The sequence below is a fragment of the Lepidochelys kempii genome, chromosome 20, assembly GCF_965140285.1.
Source record: "Lepidochelys kempii isolate rLepKem1 chromosome 20, rLepKem1.hap1, whole genome shotgun sequence".
NCBI lineage: Eukaryota > Metazoa > Chordata > Testudines > Cheloniidae > Lepidochelys > Lepidochelys kempii.
The window spans coordinates 556,421-572,380 of record NC_136399.1 but is presented as its reverse complement, the minus strand read 5'-3'; the positions used below and the strand labels follow the sequence as shown (position 1 = coordinate 572,380).

General features: G+C 46.7%; 1 protein-coding gene across 6 annotated transcripts in view; it reads left to right on the top strand.

Moving 5' to 3' along the window:
* The window catches only part of FAM186A (family with sequence similarity 186 member A), a 29,858-nt gene that overhangs the window by 12,034 nt on the left and 1,864 nt on the right, over positions 1-15,960 (top strand). For 3 of the 6 annotated variants that reach the window (XM_073318908.2, XM_073318906.2, XM_073318909.2), the window contains 3 exons: positions 849-1,027; positions 1,722-1,910; positions 7,441-7,573. In XM_073318908.2, coding sequence (XP_073175009.2) covers positions 849-1,027; positions 1,722-1,910; positions 7,441-7,483 — 411 coding nt within the window. In that variant the 3' untranslated portion in view covers positions 7,484-7,573. The other 3 variants (XM_073318907.2, XM_073318911.2, XM_073318910.2) reach the window with 3 other exon arrangements.

The following is a 15,960-nucleotide window of genomic DNA, read 5'->3' as shown; positions in this document are numbered from 1 at the left end:
CAGATACCCATCTGCAAATGGGATAATAACCACCGCACAGGGGTGCTCAGAGGACGAATACATTAAAGATTGTTAGGTGCTCAGGTACTATGGTAATGGAGGTCAGATAAATACTTTGCCTTCAATTGAAAGGAGCTGGAGAAAGGCAAAATGTTACTGTGGCCGATACTGAGTAGCATGCTAACTGCCTGTAGCCTCCAGAAAAGCGGGTGCTTGGCAGCTTTCTGGGATTTGAAATAATTAATAAATTCCTGTAAAAAAATTTAAAGTGCCACCTTCTCCTCTTTTAAATCCCTCCATAAAACATACCACTGCCATGATGCCTAAACATCACTGTCACCTGGCATTGGTTAGGCAAGGGGCGAACTGAGGCTTCTGTTTTTATTTTATGCTAACCTTTGTTTTGTTGTTCCCTCATCCCATCAGATCCTCTCCCCACCCCATTTGTCTGCTGCGTTCACCTGTTACATCCTAACATCTAGATTGTGAGCTCTCTGGGGCAGGATCTGTCTCTTTGCTATACTTGCCTATAATTACTATAATATCTCTACTATTGTTTTACTAATGATTATGAACTCCAATCCTTATGTTTCAGAGTAGCAGCCGTGTTAGTCTTTATTATGTTCTTACTCAAACAAACTTCTACTGGCCAAGGATTTAGATATTATTATTATTTATTATTACCAGTGAACAGATTAATTGAACCAGATTCTCCTCTCCCCATACCCAGTTTTACCCATTGTAGCCCTTTTGATTTCAGTCAGGTTATTTCTGAATGTGTGTGAGAGAAGGGAAAGGGGAAGCACTGGCAGCAGGAGGACAGCTCCTTGTCTTTATTGTTCCATTAGCTCCGCCTGAGCTCTGAACTCCACCTCAGCAGCCCATCCCCACTCATGATCAAAGCAGTGGATGAAATGAAGAAGGAGTTCCCGTCCTCAGCCCACGCCAGATCCAAATCCCCTGGCTATCCAAGCCCCCTGGCAAGTGTGAAGAAAGTCAGAGCCTTTATGCATCCAGCTGGAGTCAGGTATATGGGGGTCTGGAAATGTTCAAGGCAGCCCTTATTAACACACCCTGCCTTGCTACAGCCCCAAATAGTGATCTGATGCTCAGGTCCTCGTTGTGGGCCTGATCCTGTGAGGTGCTTGTTGCCTCTTCTAAGAGGCTGAGCACCTACAGCTCTCACTGACTTTTGAGGGTGCTCAACTTCTATCAGGATCAAGCCCCGAGAGCCTCAGCATTCCATTTGGCCTCTCCCCCTTTTCACTGTCTCACTCTTTCAAGACCTCCAGCCAGAGTAAGACATACCCTGTGTTCCCATCTTGGCTGTTTCAGCTTTTTCCCTTCCTCTCTGTACTTGCTCTGTGGCTAAGCAGAGGACTTCAGTCTCTAGGGCTGCCAACCATCATTTGAAGCCCAATCCTGCTGAGCACCCTCAATTGCTACTGAGCCAAGTCCTGTCATTGACTCAAGCAAACTCCCTTTGGAGTCTAATCCTGAGAGGCACTTCTCACCTCCATCTCCCACTGAAGTCCTTTGAACACTGGGTCACTTATGTAGGTGCTTAAATATGGGCTTAAATGCCTAGCTTTAGCACTTGTTTGTACATTCTGGGATGAGTCAGGACCCCATGGCTTGGCCCATCACGTGACCCTGTTAATAGGTTTGTAGCTGAGTAGTTTTTATTGCTTGCAAATGACTGTGTTCTTGTGCTCCTGCAGTGAGCAGCTTTGTGACCAGATAGAGTCAGTATGGAGGACCGATGTCATCTCTCACAGTTTTCCTGTCATTCCAAAACCCCCTGTGTCACTACTCTGGTCCCAGGCTGGCGGCTTTCCAGATATCCCTAGGTTTCTGGAACTGGATGTGAGCTCAGTTAGGAGCAAACCCTTTAGGACTCTACAGACACGGTAAGCAGCCTTACATTTTATTTTACCTTAGTCTGCAGGAGGAACCATGTTATAATTATATGACTGCGTCAATCTCTAATTCCCTCTTTCCAAAGATCTCACCAAGCTTTGCAAATATTAAAGAGTTAAACTTCCGGGTGAGTTAGGGAAACATCTGTATTCCCATTTTACAGATGGGCAAAATGAGGCACAGAGGAAAAAGCAAGTCAGTATCAGAGCCTGAAATAGAACCCAGCTCTTGTGACTCCCATCCAGGTGCTCTAACCATTAGACCATCCTACACCTCTCTACATGCTGAATGGGATTTCTTTTTTGACTGAAGCCACCCTGTCTCTTTGGTTTTATGCTGGAGAAAGAGCTGTATTTGAGCAGGGGATGGGCAAAGGAAGGTGAGAGAGGGCCTGTGGGGGAGAGGAGGGAGGCAGGATGCAAATGTGCTATGCGTGGAGGCCAAGAGGAAGGCCAAAATATTATTTTCAGACACAACATCAGAGATGTAAGAGTCTCCTTGATACTTGCACATGGATACACGTATCAGAGTAACCAGGAGTAATAGGTGCACACTGAGCAAACAAATACCTTAGCATTACATATTAATAACAGCCCAGCTAGCTCCCCACCACATGGGCTTTGTATCCACCTCCCATCCACACCACACTGCTTGTGTTCCCCCACAGCCAGATGTCGCTCTGCCCTGCTAGCTTGGTGTGTGTGTTTCTCACGCTTGCCAAAAGCTTTGGCAGAGTGCTGATGTTTCCTTCTTCCAGGAACTTCTTAGAATTTCTGCAACAGCCTGTTGCTGCAGGTTCACATGCTGCTGGTCCTGGCTCCTGCTGGTGGTGCTCAAAGCTACCTGAGCAGGGGACAAGGCTCATTCCTGTGAATGTGGGAGGAGCGCCCCAAAATGTGATGAATTGCTACATTTTTTTAACTGAGAAAGGCAAGCCATTTGTTCCCCATGACCCTCAAGATCTAAAAAGTTTGCATGGATTAAAATGACCAGCTATGCCAGAGGTGGGCAAACTAGGCCCGCAGGCCCTTCCTGCCCGGCCCCTGAGCTCTGGCCTGGGAAGTGATCCCCCAGCCCCTCCCTCACTGTTCCCCCTCCCGTGCAGCCTCAGCTCACTGTGCCGGCGAAGTGCTCTGGGCAGGGGGGTTGCGAGCTCCCGGGGCAATGCAGCTGCACAGCCCAGCCTGACCCGGTGCTCTGTGCCATGCAGCTGCAGCACCGCCAGCCACTGGTGCTCAGGCAGCGTGGTAAGGGGGCAGGGAGTGGGGGGGGATAGAGATCAGGGAAGTTCAAGGGGGTGGTCAGGGGCCAGGGTTGTGGATAGGGGTCGGGGTGGTCAGAGGGCGGGAAACAAGGAGATTGAATGGGGACAGGGGTCCTGGGAGGGCAGTCAGAGGCAGGGATAAGGGGTGGTTGGATGGGGCAGGGGTCCCGGGGGGCAGTCAGGAATGAGAGGAGGGGTTGGATGGGGTGGGGGGGGCAATCAGGGGCGGGGGGGTCTGGGGGCGATCAGGGGACAGGGAGCAGGGGGTGCTGGATGGGGCAGAAGTCCCAGGGGGGCCGTCAGGGGGCGAGAAGCAGAGCGGGTTGGATAGGGATCAGGGACCGGGCCACACCTGGCTGTTTGGCTCCATACAATTTTGGAAACCCAATGTGGCCCGCAGGCCAAAAAGTTTGCCTGCTCCTGAGCTATGCTCATGCAAATCCAGACAGTTGTGGGGCTCTGGGCTCCAGAACTGTCTCCTCTACAGCCAACCTGGCCTCTCTGTCTCCTTCTGTCCGGTCAATGCCACTTTGACTTCCATGGCACTTCTGCCCCTCCCCATAGCAAGCCAAAGACCACAGGGCAAACCCCTAAGCCTAGGCAATGATAAAAAACCCTTTCCGCGCTCACAGGCAGGTATAGATGCTCACTGAATCCAGGGCTGAGGCAGCAGATGATATGGGGTGAAAATGTGACCCTTATCTCTCATGATTTGTGCTCACATTGCTGCCACCTTTGTCTGCACTAGAGAGTTGAGTTAATCTCCCTTCCTGTCTCTCTTCATGAGTGGCCTGTAGGTGTCACTGTTTAGTCACAACAGCACTCAAAGCATCCTTGTGTTCAGAATGACACTGCCTGCATTGAATTTGTATCCCCAGCCTTTAAGCTTGTTTAATTGTTACACACACACATGCATGGAATCTCATTACATTTACTCATTTAAACTGATCTGGATTCAAGGATGCAGGGGAGTTGAGTGGGAAGAACCTCCGGAAGAGAACAGCAGAACTGGGTTCACCTTCTCCAAGATTCACTGAGTGCCTTTTATCCAAGCATTGTTTACAAACCATATGGTGACAGTACCCATAGAATCCAGTCACCGAGGAGGGCAGCAGTCAGGCTGTGCAGCATCGGGTGCGGGGCTTGGGAAATGTTTGGGAAACCCTGACTCTTGTGAAAAGTGCTGTGGGATCTTCCTGGCCCTACTCCATTGAACATTTTTATCAATAACCTGAAAGAAAACATTAAATCATCACTGATCAAGTTTGCAGATTACACCAAAATTGGGGGAGTGGTAAATAATGAAAGGGACAGGTCACTGATATAGAGTGATCAAGCTGGGCTCAAGCAAACAATATGCCTTTTAATATGGCTAAATGTAAATGTATACATGTAGGAACAAAGAATGTAGGCCATACTTACAGGATGAAGGACTCTATCCTGAGAAGCAGTGACTCTGAAAAAGATTTGGGGTTCGTAGTGGAGATGATCAGCTGAACATGAGCTTCCAGTGCGACTCTGTGGCCAAAAGAGCTAATGTGCTCATTGGGTGCATAACCAGGGCACTCTCAAGTGGCAGTAAACAGGTTATTTTGCCTCTATACATGGCATTGGTATGACCACTGCTGGAATACTGTGTTCAGTTCTGGTGCCAGCAATACAAGAGGATGTTGATAAATTGGAGTGGGTTTAGAGAAGTGTCACAAGAGTTATTGAAGGATTAGAAAACATGCTTTATAGTGATAGACTCCAGGAACTCAATCTGTTTAGCTTAACAAAGAGAAGGTTAAGAGGTGACTTGATCACATTCTATAAGTACCTACGTGGGGAACAAATATTTAATAATTGGCTCTTCAGTCTATCAGAGAAATTTATAAAAAGTTCCAGTGGTTGGAAGTTGAAGCTAGATAAAGTCAGACTGGAAATAAACTGTAAATTTTTAACAGTCAAAGTAATTGAAACAATTTACGAATGCTTGTGATGGACTCTCCATCACTGATAATTTTTCAATCAAGACTAGATGTTCTTCTAAGAGATATGCTGTAGAAATTATTTTGGGGCAGTTCTCTGGCCTGTGTTATACAGGAGATCAGACTAGATGACCAAAATGGTCCCTTTTGGCCTTGGAATCTATGAATCTATAACGTCCACACAGACAGGCAGTATCCATAGATTCAAGGCTTCCTCTGAAAGCTCCACACATAGTAAAGTGTATGATAGCCAGGTCCCCTGCCTTGGAAGGGCCCTGCAGAGTCCTTTGGTGTTGGAATCCATCGTTCTAGTTATTTCAATATTGATGCTCATACTACAAAGCCTGTGGATAAACCTTCTGAGGGTAATGAGACTACCAGTCTGGTGGGACTGGGAATGAGTCTTACCAGCTGCAAGAAGCAAACACAGTAGAAAAACAGATATGCCCAGCTCTCACTGACATTCTGCATACCCAGCTGGAGGGGCAGGGGGAAGTGGTGCTTCTTAGGTGGGTTTTACAGGGCAAGAAGTCTGAGGCTTCTCTCCTGTAGAAGTTCACACACTGGTAGAGCAGGAAAGGATTGTACAAACTGGAGGGCAAACTGGGAGGGACTGAGGAGTTATTTGGGATCCAGTGGGTTTTGTGCTGGTGAAAGATGCAGATTTGTAGCTCCGGAGGCTGAATAGGCATGTTAGGACCAGGTTACTTACACACACACACATCCTCCTGTCCTGCCCCTCAGTGCTCGGCCTGTCTGTGAATGTTGCCTGCAATTATCATAAATTCTCAGTGGGGTCAGGACCTGAGTTACAGTAAGTTGAGTAATCAAAATCCATTTGAGAGATTAGGTTCCTGTACAGGCTGCAGGCTCCAGCTGGCACAGTCCAGTGGAAGTTTCACTGACCAGTGTCTCTAAGACATGTGCATAAGAATGAGAGAGAAGCACATTTAAGTGGAATAAAAACAGCACAAGAAATTATAGCAAAATATGCAGCCCACATAAAATGTTACCATCTGTGGGCTCTGTCATGGCATCCGGTAGACACCAAGGGGATTTCTGATTGAGTGTGACCTTAGATAGTCAAGGTGGGTGAGGTAATATCTTTTCTTGGACCAACTTCTATTGATGAAAGAGTCAAGCTTTCAAGCTACACAGAGCTCTTCTTCAAGTCTGGGGAAGGTACTAAGAGTGTGCAAGCTAAATACAAGATTGAACAGATAGTTTAGTATCAGTAGTTAGCACATGTTCTAAGGGACCATTTCCGATGAACTGTAAGATTTGGCTCTGTGAGATTAAAATACCTTTCAGAGCTTGATTTGCTGTGACATTCGAGGTGTGTCTATACAGCCTGCAGCAGTGAGCCTCCCAGCCCAGGTCTCATGATAGCACTCATAAAAAAGCTCTGTAGACAACAGTACTTTGAAGTTGTGGCTCAAGCTCTGAAGCTCAGCTCTCTCCTAGCTCCTGCCCAAGCCAGTTTCAAAGCACTCTCTATTTTGAGCCCCTTTAGCCCATGTCTGTTGACTTGGGCTGGGAGGCTTGCTTCCACAGGCTGTGTAGACATATCCTCAGTGATGCTGTGTATCTAATGGCTACAGCCTGGGATCAGGATCCTGTTCTATGTTCTCATTTACTCTGCACACCAGATGTAATAAGGCTTATCACTTTTCATCTTCAAGGCACTTTGCAAACATTAACCTATTAATCCTCACACACACACCCCCGTGTGGTAGTTAAGGATTATCCCCGTTTTACAGGTCTGTCTTTATCCACAAAATCTGTTCATAAATTTCTAGTGCACCCCTTACCACAGTGTCAAGGTATCAAAATAATGAAGAAACAGAGTCAAGAGAGGTTACAGCCTGATTTTCAGAAATGCTGAGCACCCGTAACTCCAGCTGAAACTGCCGGTGCTCAGCATTTCTGAAAATCAACCCTTAAGTATCTAAGGGGGTTGATGTCAGCACTAGGATTAGAAGTCACCCTCTCCTAACTTCCAGGCCTGCTCTCTGACCATTAGACCATCCCATACTATTTAAAGGGCTGACCCTGTAAGGCGCCGAGTGTTCTTAGCACCCAAATAAATCAGTGGGTGTTGCACTTAATCAGCACTTTGCCGGATTGGTCCTTTTGTTTGTAGATATCAGTCACTAATGTCCCTAGTTCTTACATACGTACAACCCCATTGACTTTAGATGCAGCAGGTGTGCAAGTCTGGGCTCTGCATAGCTATTAAATCATTAGTATTTTGTAACAATAAGCCTGTCTTTTTTTTTTTTTTAGAGTCCAGAACCTTCCCAGATGGAAAACATATGGACACAAGTAAAAACCCATGTAAATATAGGATAGTCCAGATGCAGTTTAATGCACAACAGAAATTTATGTAGAAAGCAAATAAAGTTTATTTTTGTGTTTATTTCATGGCCATGTGCCTTTACTGTAAAGCCTGCAATTTATGTTCCAGTCTGTTGAGTCTGGGATTGTCAAAGGCTCCTAAGGGAGTTTCACTGAAATCTCAACTTCTGTTGAACTCCAGTCCTTCCACTGAATTTCTGTTCCTGTTCAGGAATGTGCCCCTCCATCCCCCTGGGCCTTCTCTTATTAGCTGAATAAGGGGCAGCAACAGAAACAATTGCACCTTCTGCTCGTGTGTGTTACAGAGCAAAATTCATGTGCCCTATATACTGAAATCAAGAGGTTATATAGTGAAAGGGACTGAATGGCAAAGTGAAAAGCTGTTCTTTTCAGGCAAGCATTAGCTTGATATGGATTTGGGCTGGACTATGGCAAGCTTTATCTCATTTTGGTGGGCTGAGGTGACTGATAAGGGGAGGAGTTCTGACGTCCTAGCCCTGCTTGGCCACTCTATCAGAGTTGCAATAATTTGCATAGAGGTGTGGGGTTGTGTCATGTATTCCTTAGTATAGAGGACCTGGAACAATAGCATCTTCAGATCATTCTGACTACTGCGCTGGGGAAGTATGGAGATAAGGCTCGTGACATACGTGTTTGAACCAAAAGCAAAATCTTTCACAGTCATCAGAACCGAGTGACTTAGGCCACCCATAGCTTTTTCAGCACCCCTCACATTCATTTTGCAAGAGGAAACTCCACCTCAAAGGAGCACTGGAGGCAGAGCATCAGGAATTTGCTTCCAAAAGAGGCCAAAAGTTAAATACTGCAACTACCAGGCACTCTGACAAATGCAAATTACTAATAACTACTGTAGTCAGGAGGCCTGGAGTAGCTGAGATGGGATCAAGATAAATTACTGCTGGGTGTGAGATAGAATCACACTCCCAGCAGCCCTGAAGTTTTGGCAGCTCCCAGACACAATGGGAAATGCATCCCTCCCAACCCTGCAGCTATTCATGTACAGCCCTTTTCCTCATATTTCACATCTGTTCCGCCTACACCTGCGAAGTGCAGCCAAGCTCTGACATCTGGGCTGCAAGCTCTTCCAGGAGTCTCTCCCCATCTTAAACTATGCAGCTGAGTCTAACGTGGGTTGCTTGCGAGCTGAGGTTCCAGATGTGTTCTCCCTGCCTCTGATGAGAAGCTCAGGTACATGGACTAAGAGTGCAGTATAAATACCTCCACAGAAGGGCAGCTTATACAGCCTCTCCTGTTGGATGAAATATCAGATCTACTCAAGCATGTAAAAAGAAAAGGAGAACTTGTGGCACCTTAGAGACTAACCAATTTATTTGAGCATGAGCTTCATCCGATGAAGTGAGCTGTAGCTCACGAAAGCTTACGCTCTAATAAATTGTTTAGTCTCTAAGGTGCCACAAGTACTCCTTTTCTTTTTGCGAATACAGACTAACACGGCTGCTACTCTGAAACCTGTCAAGCATGTAAGTGGCTTTGGGACAGGGACTGTTTGTTATGTGTGTGTGCAGCACCGAGCTGTACAGGGGCCTCTAGATGTTACTGCAACATAAAGGTAATAATAATAACAGTCTGCGATGTGGGTTTGTGCCTAGCAGCCCCAAGATGAGGTAAGACCTGATAGCTGCACTCCTTTAGCTGCAGTGGTCAGGTCCATTGTTCTTGGAACAGAAGGGTCCGAGTTCTGTCCCCGATCACACCTGTGGGATGCCTGTAGCCACGCTGTGCGGTATGACTGACATGACGTAGCCTGCACCGTGCACCGGAGAGCATCGTCTCTCCTCATCCCCCACTCAGTTGTGTGTCCTAGTGTAACCAATTAAGCAGCTAGAGCTTCTCTGGTGAACACAAGACAAGCATGGAGCTGTTGGCTGTTAGAGGTATGGGAGGCAGTGGACACTGGATGTCTCCGCCTGGTATATGGGTACAATTCCCAGAAAAGGCTAGCGTCCACAAGCCTATCAGAAACATCTGGCTTGAAATCTCATTTTAAGGCAGGAAATTAATTTGGATGTTAAGCTATTTCCTTTCATCTCCATAGAGAGCAACTCTGGTGGCATGACCGCTGGAGAGCAGTATCTGGGAAATGCTGATTTTCATTAAATTGCAGCGAGGCGAGAAAGAGGTCATGGAAAATCCAGGGATGCCCTCACTGCCCACAATGCAACTTAATGAAAAGGAGTGGGAGCAATTTACAGCCAACACTTCTTATTGCTCTTACCTCACCTTTAAATTCTCCTTTTTCCAGGTTCTTACATGAGACCCTGTCACGGACTCACAGATCGTTCCCACTCTTGGCCCCGTGCGGACCACGGGGGGTGCCCCTTTCAGTGAGACAGCCCTTCTCCCAGGGGTCCACTCTCTCTCGGAGTTAAGCCCCTCCACCTCCTGAAGCTGCACCTCTCTGAGCCTTAGCACACCTTTTTCTTGTGATGGGCCTCCTCAGGGAGTCCACTCGCGCTGGACCCCCAGGGCCTCCACCCCCCCCACCCCCTCCCGAAGGGGATGATGCAAACCTGTTCTCTAGACCAGAGTGACTCTCAGCCAGCGTAAAACAGGAGGGTTTAGTTGAACACAGCACAAGAAACTCTCAGGGCCTCAGGCCTGGCCTCCCTCAGCACAGCACATCCAAGTCTCCCCTGCATCCAGGTGGGCTCTGCCTACTCCCTCTCTTCAGCCCAGACCCCCCCACTGCTTCCCAGCTGGGCATCTGATATCACCGGCCCCAAGCCCCGCTTCTGTCCATTGTCTTCTCTCCAGGTAAACAGGGTCGTAAACAGGGTCACCTGGGCCCCCTCTCCTCTCTTCGCAGCGCATTGTCCTCCCACTGGCCAGAACTGGCTGTGACTCCTGAGCTGGGCCTCTGGGTCACCAGTCGCTGGGGTCTCCATTCTCCATGCCAGTGGTTGGGGTCCCAAGTTCCCTCGCCGGTTCTCTGTAACAACAAACTCTCTCTCCCATCACCTCATTAAACCCGTAGCACCTAGGGAAACTGAGTCCCATCCCCTCTGCATGCAAACTATAGGAAAACCAAGAAAATCCCCCATAGGAAACAAGGAAAAACAAGAAACTCTCCCCCACTTCATCACAGACCCATTTCCAACCGGTTTGTCAAAGGGCCTTTAAGAGGTTCAGAACCCAGCTCTGACCTGTGCTTCGTTTTCCTCCTAATTCATGGGACTTAGAGAATTGAGAGCATGAGAGTCAGGGTTGATGAGAGATACAGACAGCAGTTTGTTCTCAGTGGGAGAGGGAGCTGGAAGGAGTGTCCATGTGCTAGAGTCTCTTGTGTCTGGCATGTCTTGTAACTGGAGTCTAGGAAAGGACCAGCAGTGTGTCCCTGCTGGGGAGAAGCAGGAACTGATTGGGAAGGATTAAGACTTTGGGAGTGGACTGATTTGGTGGGAAGGAGCCCCAAGGGAACTCAAGACAAAGGTGAAGACTCAGACTGGAAGTGTTGCCTCTATCAGACTTGAACTCCACTTCCAATATTAATAAATAAGACCCTGGATGGGGGGACTGTGTGGAGCTGTACAAAGTGTGATTATACTGTAGAGGGGAGCTGAGGCAAGGGGGCGTGGGCTGTTGTAGAGAGAAGCCGTACCATCACACAAACCCACAAGGGTCATAACTGTAGCAAAGGTTTGCACAAAGCCTGTGGGAATGTCAGTTCTGCTTCTGGACCAGAGCTTCTGACAAATCATACAGTTGTATTTTCACAAACCTCTGTTACTGCTGGAGTAAATGGTTCCCTTCCCAGGCAAAACCAGTCCTGCTGTGGTGAGGTAAGTAACCCTGGCAGCCTTCAAGCTGATGAGCAGGAATTACAGTTTTATTCCAACATCATTGAGTACAAGGCAAACAGTACAGAGGTCTGGCTCTGAGAGACACCCAGGCAACAGCATTGAGCAATCAATCTACTTTGTCAGGCTCTGGGTACCTCCAGCACCCTGGCAGTGCTGAACTGTATATTCTGTGGCAGATAAATTAAATTTAATGGATTTTCTCATCTTCTGCTCACTCTCCTCCCATGCCTCTGGCCCACCCACCTGAAACCACCACAGATGTACTAAGGATTCTCTTTATCCATGTAAAATATATCTGTATAAAAAGTCTGAATGGAGAAGGAGAGGGAGAGTAATGAACTGGCTGGTGTGTATGTTCCCCATTGGTCTTTGCTGGATGGAATCAGAACAGTTCCATCCTGTGGCATAGGCCCCAGCCTGCTAGCAGCTGATGGAGATTCTCCCTGAGCTCAAGCTGGGCTTTTGGAGCAAAAGGCGCTGAGCTCTGTCCCCACTGCTGTTGTAAAGTTCCAGATGGTCCCAGTGTGCAGCACCATGACAACAGTGTAATGCTTGTTGTTCGGTGGGTCTAACTGACCCTCTGTATCTATGGCAGAGTTATAATGATCTCATATAATCCAGATGGCAAAATGGCTGCAGCTTGAACATGAAAATAGCAACTGATTTCTACCATGGGTGTGTTACAGCATTAATGCTGGCTACAGAGTGCGGGGACAAAGGCCGATTGGCAGGGGCAGCGTGAAAGGAAGCATGCTCTGTTGCTGCCCGTGCTGTACCAGTTCAGCCTCTGACATACTTCAGTCTCTGGGGCTGTTACTTCAGCACTGGCACTAAAACAGAAAAAGCAAGACATTTAGAGACAGTGGGTTCCCTCTCAGTCCACTAACTAGGACAGCCAGTGGGAGTTTTTCAATATCACACTCATCAGGAGCAGCTAGCTCGCCAAGGCTCAGGAGTCCGGGCAGCTACAGCACTCCTCTGCCTTCTACTTAAGTTTCATCCAGGTCTGAAAACACTGAGGGAGGGGAGAGGGGGGAAGAAAGTAGTGACTCATGTCGAGAGGGAGGAGTTGGGGGCAGAAGGGATAGGAACTGCAGTTACCAGTTGCTGACTCAGCATGCTTTTCCTCTTGGACCTTGCACAGTGAGCAGCCAGGAGGGATATTAATGTTTAACTCCATTTAATGCTGATTTGATGAGGGGAAGGTGAAGAGTATTTCTTCTCCTGGAGCCACTGTGCTGCTTGTACCACAGATATGAAGCTAGGATGACCAGACAGCAAGTGTGAAAAATCGGGATGGTATGGGGTGTAATAGGAGCCTATATAAGAAAAAGACCCAAAAATCGGGACTGTCCCTATAAAATCAGGACATCTGGTCACCCTCTATGAGGCCCTGGTTGCTGCATGGACTTTTTCATACAACATAATCCAAAGAGCACAATCCAACTGATAAGCTTCAGAAGGAAAGGGGGGAAATCAACAACATTAACACTTTGGCCTCCATTTCCATGGTTTACTGGTCACACAAATGCAGCTGGAGGATAGACAGACAAACACGGTAAAGAAGAAAAGTAAGGAAAAGCTCTCTTCACTTGCCAGCAACCTACATTATCAATGATCCATTCAGAAAGAGGACCCCCAGAGCCACCTGCAACCCAGCCTTCTCTGGCTTGTAGCATTTACAGTGTGGAGATCAGAGCAGGGCTCACAGGCTCTGCTACAGGACCCATTTCTGTGTGGCTTTCTTCGATAATGTGTGTCTCTGGAAAATAGCTCTCGTTGTGCTGCAGCTGGAAAGTGGTAATTGGGAAGTGCTGCTTTTCATTCCATCAGAGGGATGAGGAGGACGGGGAAAGTCAGGGATGTGTTCAATGCAGTAGGCGAGGTCCATGGAGTGGGGGAGAGGCAGGGGGTGGAGGTGATAACATAGTGTCTAACCAACATCACCTTTCTTTCTTGGGTTGTCGGTCACTTTTTCTCCACCTTGAATTCTTCACAAGGTGAATGAAATCTTCACTTGACAGCCTCAGTCAGAAAGCAGATCTAGTAGATAAAGCACAGGCTTGGGAGAACTCCGAGTTCTGTTCCCAACTCTAACACTGACTTACTGTATAACCTTTGGCAAGTCACTTCCCCTTCCTGTCCATCAGAACACCCATTTGTAAAATGGGGATAATGTTGACCTGCCTCTCAGTCAATGATTGTTACCAAAGCACACTGAGATCCATAGGTGGAAGTTTCAGAGTAATAGCCGTGTTAGTCTGTATTCGCAAAAAGAAAAGGAGTACTTGTGGCACCTTAGAGACTAACCAATTTATTTGAGCATGAGCTTTCATGAGCTACAGCTCACTTCATCGCATCCGATGAAGTGAGCTGTAGCTCACGAAAGCTCATGCTCAAATAAATTGGTTAGTCTCTAAGGTGCCACAAGTACTCCTTTTCTTATAGGTGGAAGTGCAGAGGCAAATCACTAGCGCAGGATTGTAATAAATCCGTGGCTAGCTAGGAGCCCTCTGCTGGGCAAGACACCCTGGGAAAGATGTGGGCAAATTAGAAAAAATCCAGAGGAGAGCAACACAAATGGTTAAAGGTCTAGAAAACATGACCAATGAGGAAAGACTGAAAAAAATGAGTTTGTTTAGTCTGAAGAAGAGAAGACTGAGGGGGGATATGATAACAGTGTTCAAGTACGTAAAAGGTTGTTATAAAGAGGCGAGTGGTAAATAATTCTTTTTATCCATTGAGGACAGGACAAGAAGTAATGGGCTTAAATTGCAGCAAGGGAGATTTAAATTAGACATTAGGAAATTCTTCCTAGTTGTAAGGGTAGTTAATCACTGGAACAAATTACCTAAGGAGGTTGTGGAATCTCCATCATTCTAGGTTAGACAAACACCTTCTCAGGAATGGTATAGATATTACTTAGTCCTGCCTTAATGCAAGGGACTGGACTAGATGACTTATTGGGGTTCCTTCCAGTCCTACATTTCTATGATTCTCTGCGTGTCACAGTGCTGCTTGACACAGCCTCTTGGAACTTTGTAACGACAGAAATGGAACTCAAATTCCCCTTCTCCAAAAGCAAGAGCCCCTACCAAATGAGCTACAGAAGAATCACCCTTAGCTGATCCAGAATACCGCCTATGAGGGCACTCTTCTGCACTTCTGTTGTTTATCTTTTCAAATAGAGGCCACACACGAGCCAAGTCCTTGCAGGGTGTCTCTATATTTCCTTTGTATTTGCATAAACCACAAATTTCAGATGAACACCCCTCCATGACGGTGTTTGCGCCATTCACTTGAGCCTCCTCCCAGTTTGGTCCCCTCCTCTCCCCCTGAACTGCATATTGTGCATATGGACAAGGGATTAAAAGCAGAGCACAGAGGGATACAATGAACCACTGGGTTAAATGGAGATCCAATAACCATTAACAGTGACTTGAGATCCGTGGCATTAAGGAAGTAGTAGTTTATTAGAGATCTACTTCAGCCTCCACTATAAAATGAAATGCACACACTGGGAATGAAATGAAAAGCTATGCTTGTCAGCCTCTTTCTCAATCCCTCAGGAGGGCTGAGTGGGAAGGAAATTCTGTAATTCATCATGTGAAAATGACAGTAAATGTCTTAGAGTTAAGGAGCTCATAGCGAGAAAGGACATGACAAAGGATGATTGGAACAGACCGGGGGACCTATCCAACCATCCTTGCACTGCGGCTCTGAAATGTTCTGTGTCTGAGGGAGGCTGGAATTCTTTCACCAGGATGTAATGATGGCTTTTGCTTTATTAACCTCTGATGTGACTGGATATCTCAGACCAAATCCTTCATTTGAAGGCCTAATTCTGAGGCTCTTTACCCTGCTCTACCAGTATATCATAATTTAAACCCATTTTAAGCCCATTTTAAACCATAATTTAAACCCTGCCCCATACAGCTAGAGAAGAGGACTTAGTGTAAATGAGAATCAGCTCCTAATTAGTATTTATTCAATCAAACCTCCTAAAATCTGCCTTGAGTTATACCCATGTAAATCTGGAGTAACTCTAATGTTATTCTAGATTTGCAGGGTAAATATGGGATCAAGATGATTGTGGCAGATACGAGGCCAGCTTTCTGCTCTCTGTTATGCCTGAGCAGCTCTGATGCAGTCAAGAATCTGGCTTGTGATAATATACAATGACTTCTGTATGTATTGCAATCAGTTAACTGGTTTGACTGTAAAATGCCACTGAACTTTTCCTCAATTGATTTTATCTGGTAAAATTAAGGTTTTGGTTAATTGGTTGAGATGGCATTCTTGTAATTAGGGGTAAGGAATGGTGGGCGGGGGCATACCCTATTTGCCGGAGTGTGGACTGAATAAGGACACTAGGATCTGATCCTGTGCTTGCTCTTTTATCTCTGCTCCATAAAGAGTCAGTTCTAACTTCTTACACATGTTTTCTGGAGCACTATGGTTCCATCCTGCCTAGAACCTCTGATCTTCAGTCCCAAATCTGCACATGCTTTTCTGATATATGAGCTGTGTGAGATCTCTCCTGGGACTTTTTATACAGCCTTCCTGATTGCCACTGTATTGTTTGTTGTGCTTGTTTTTCTGTTGC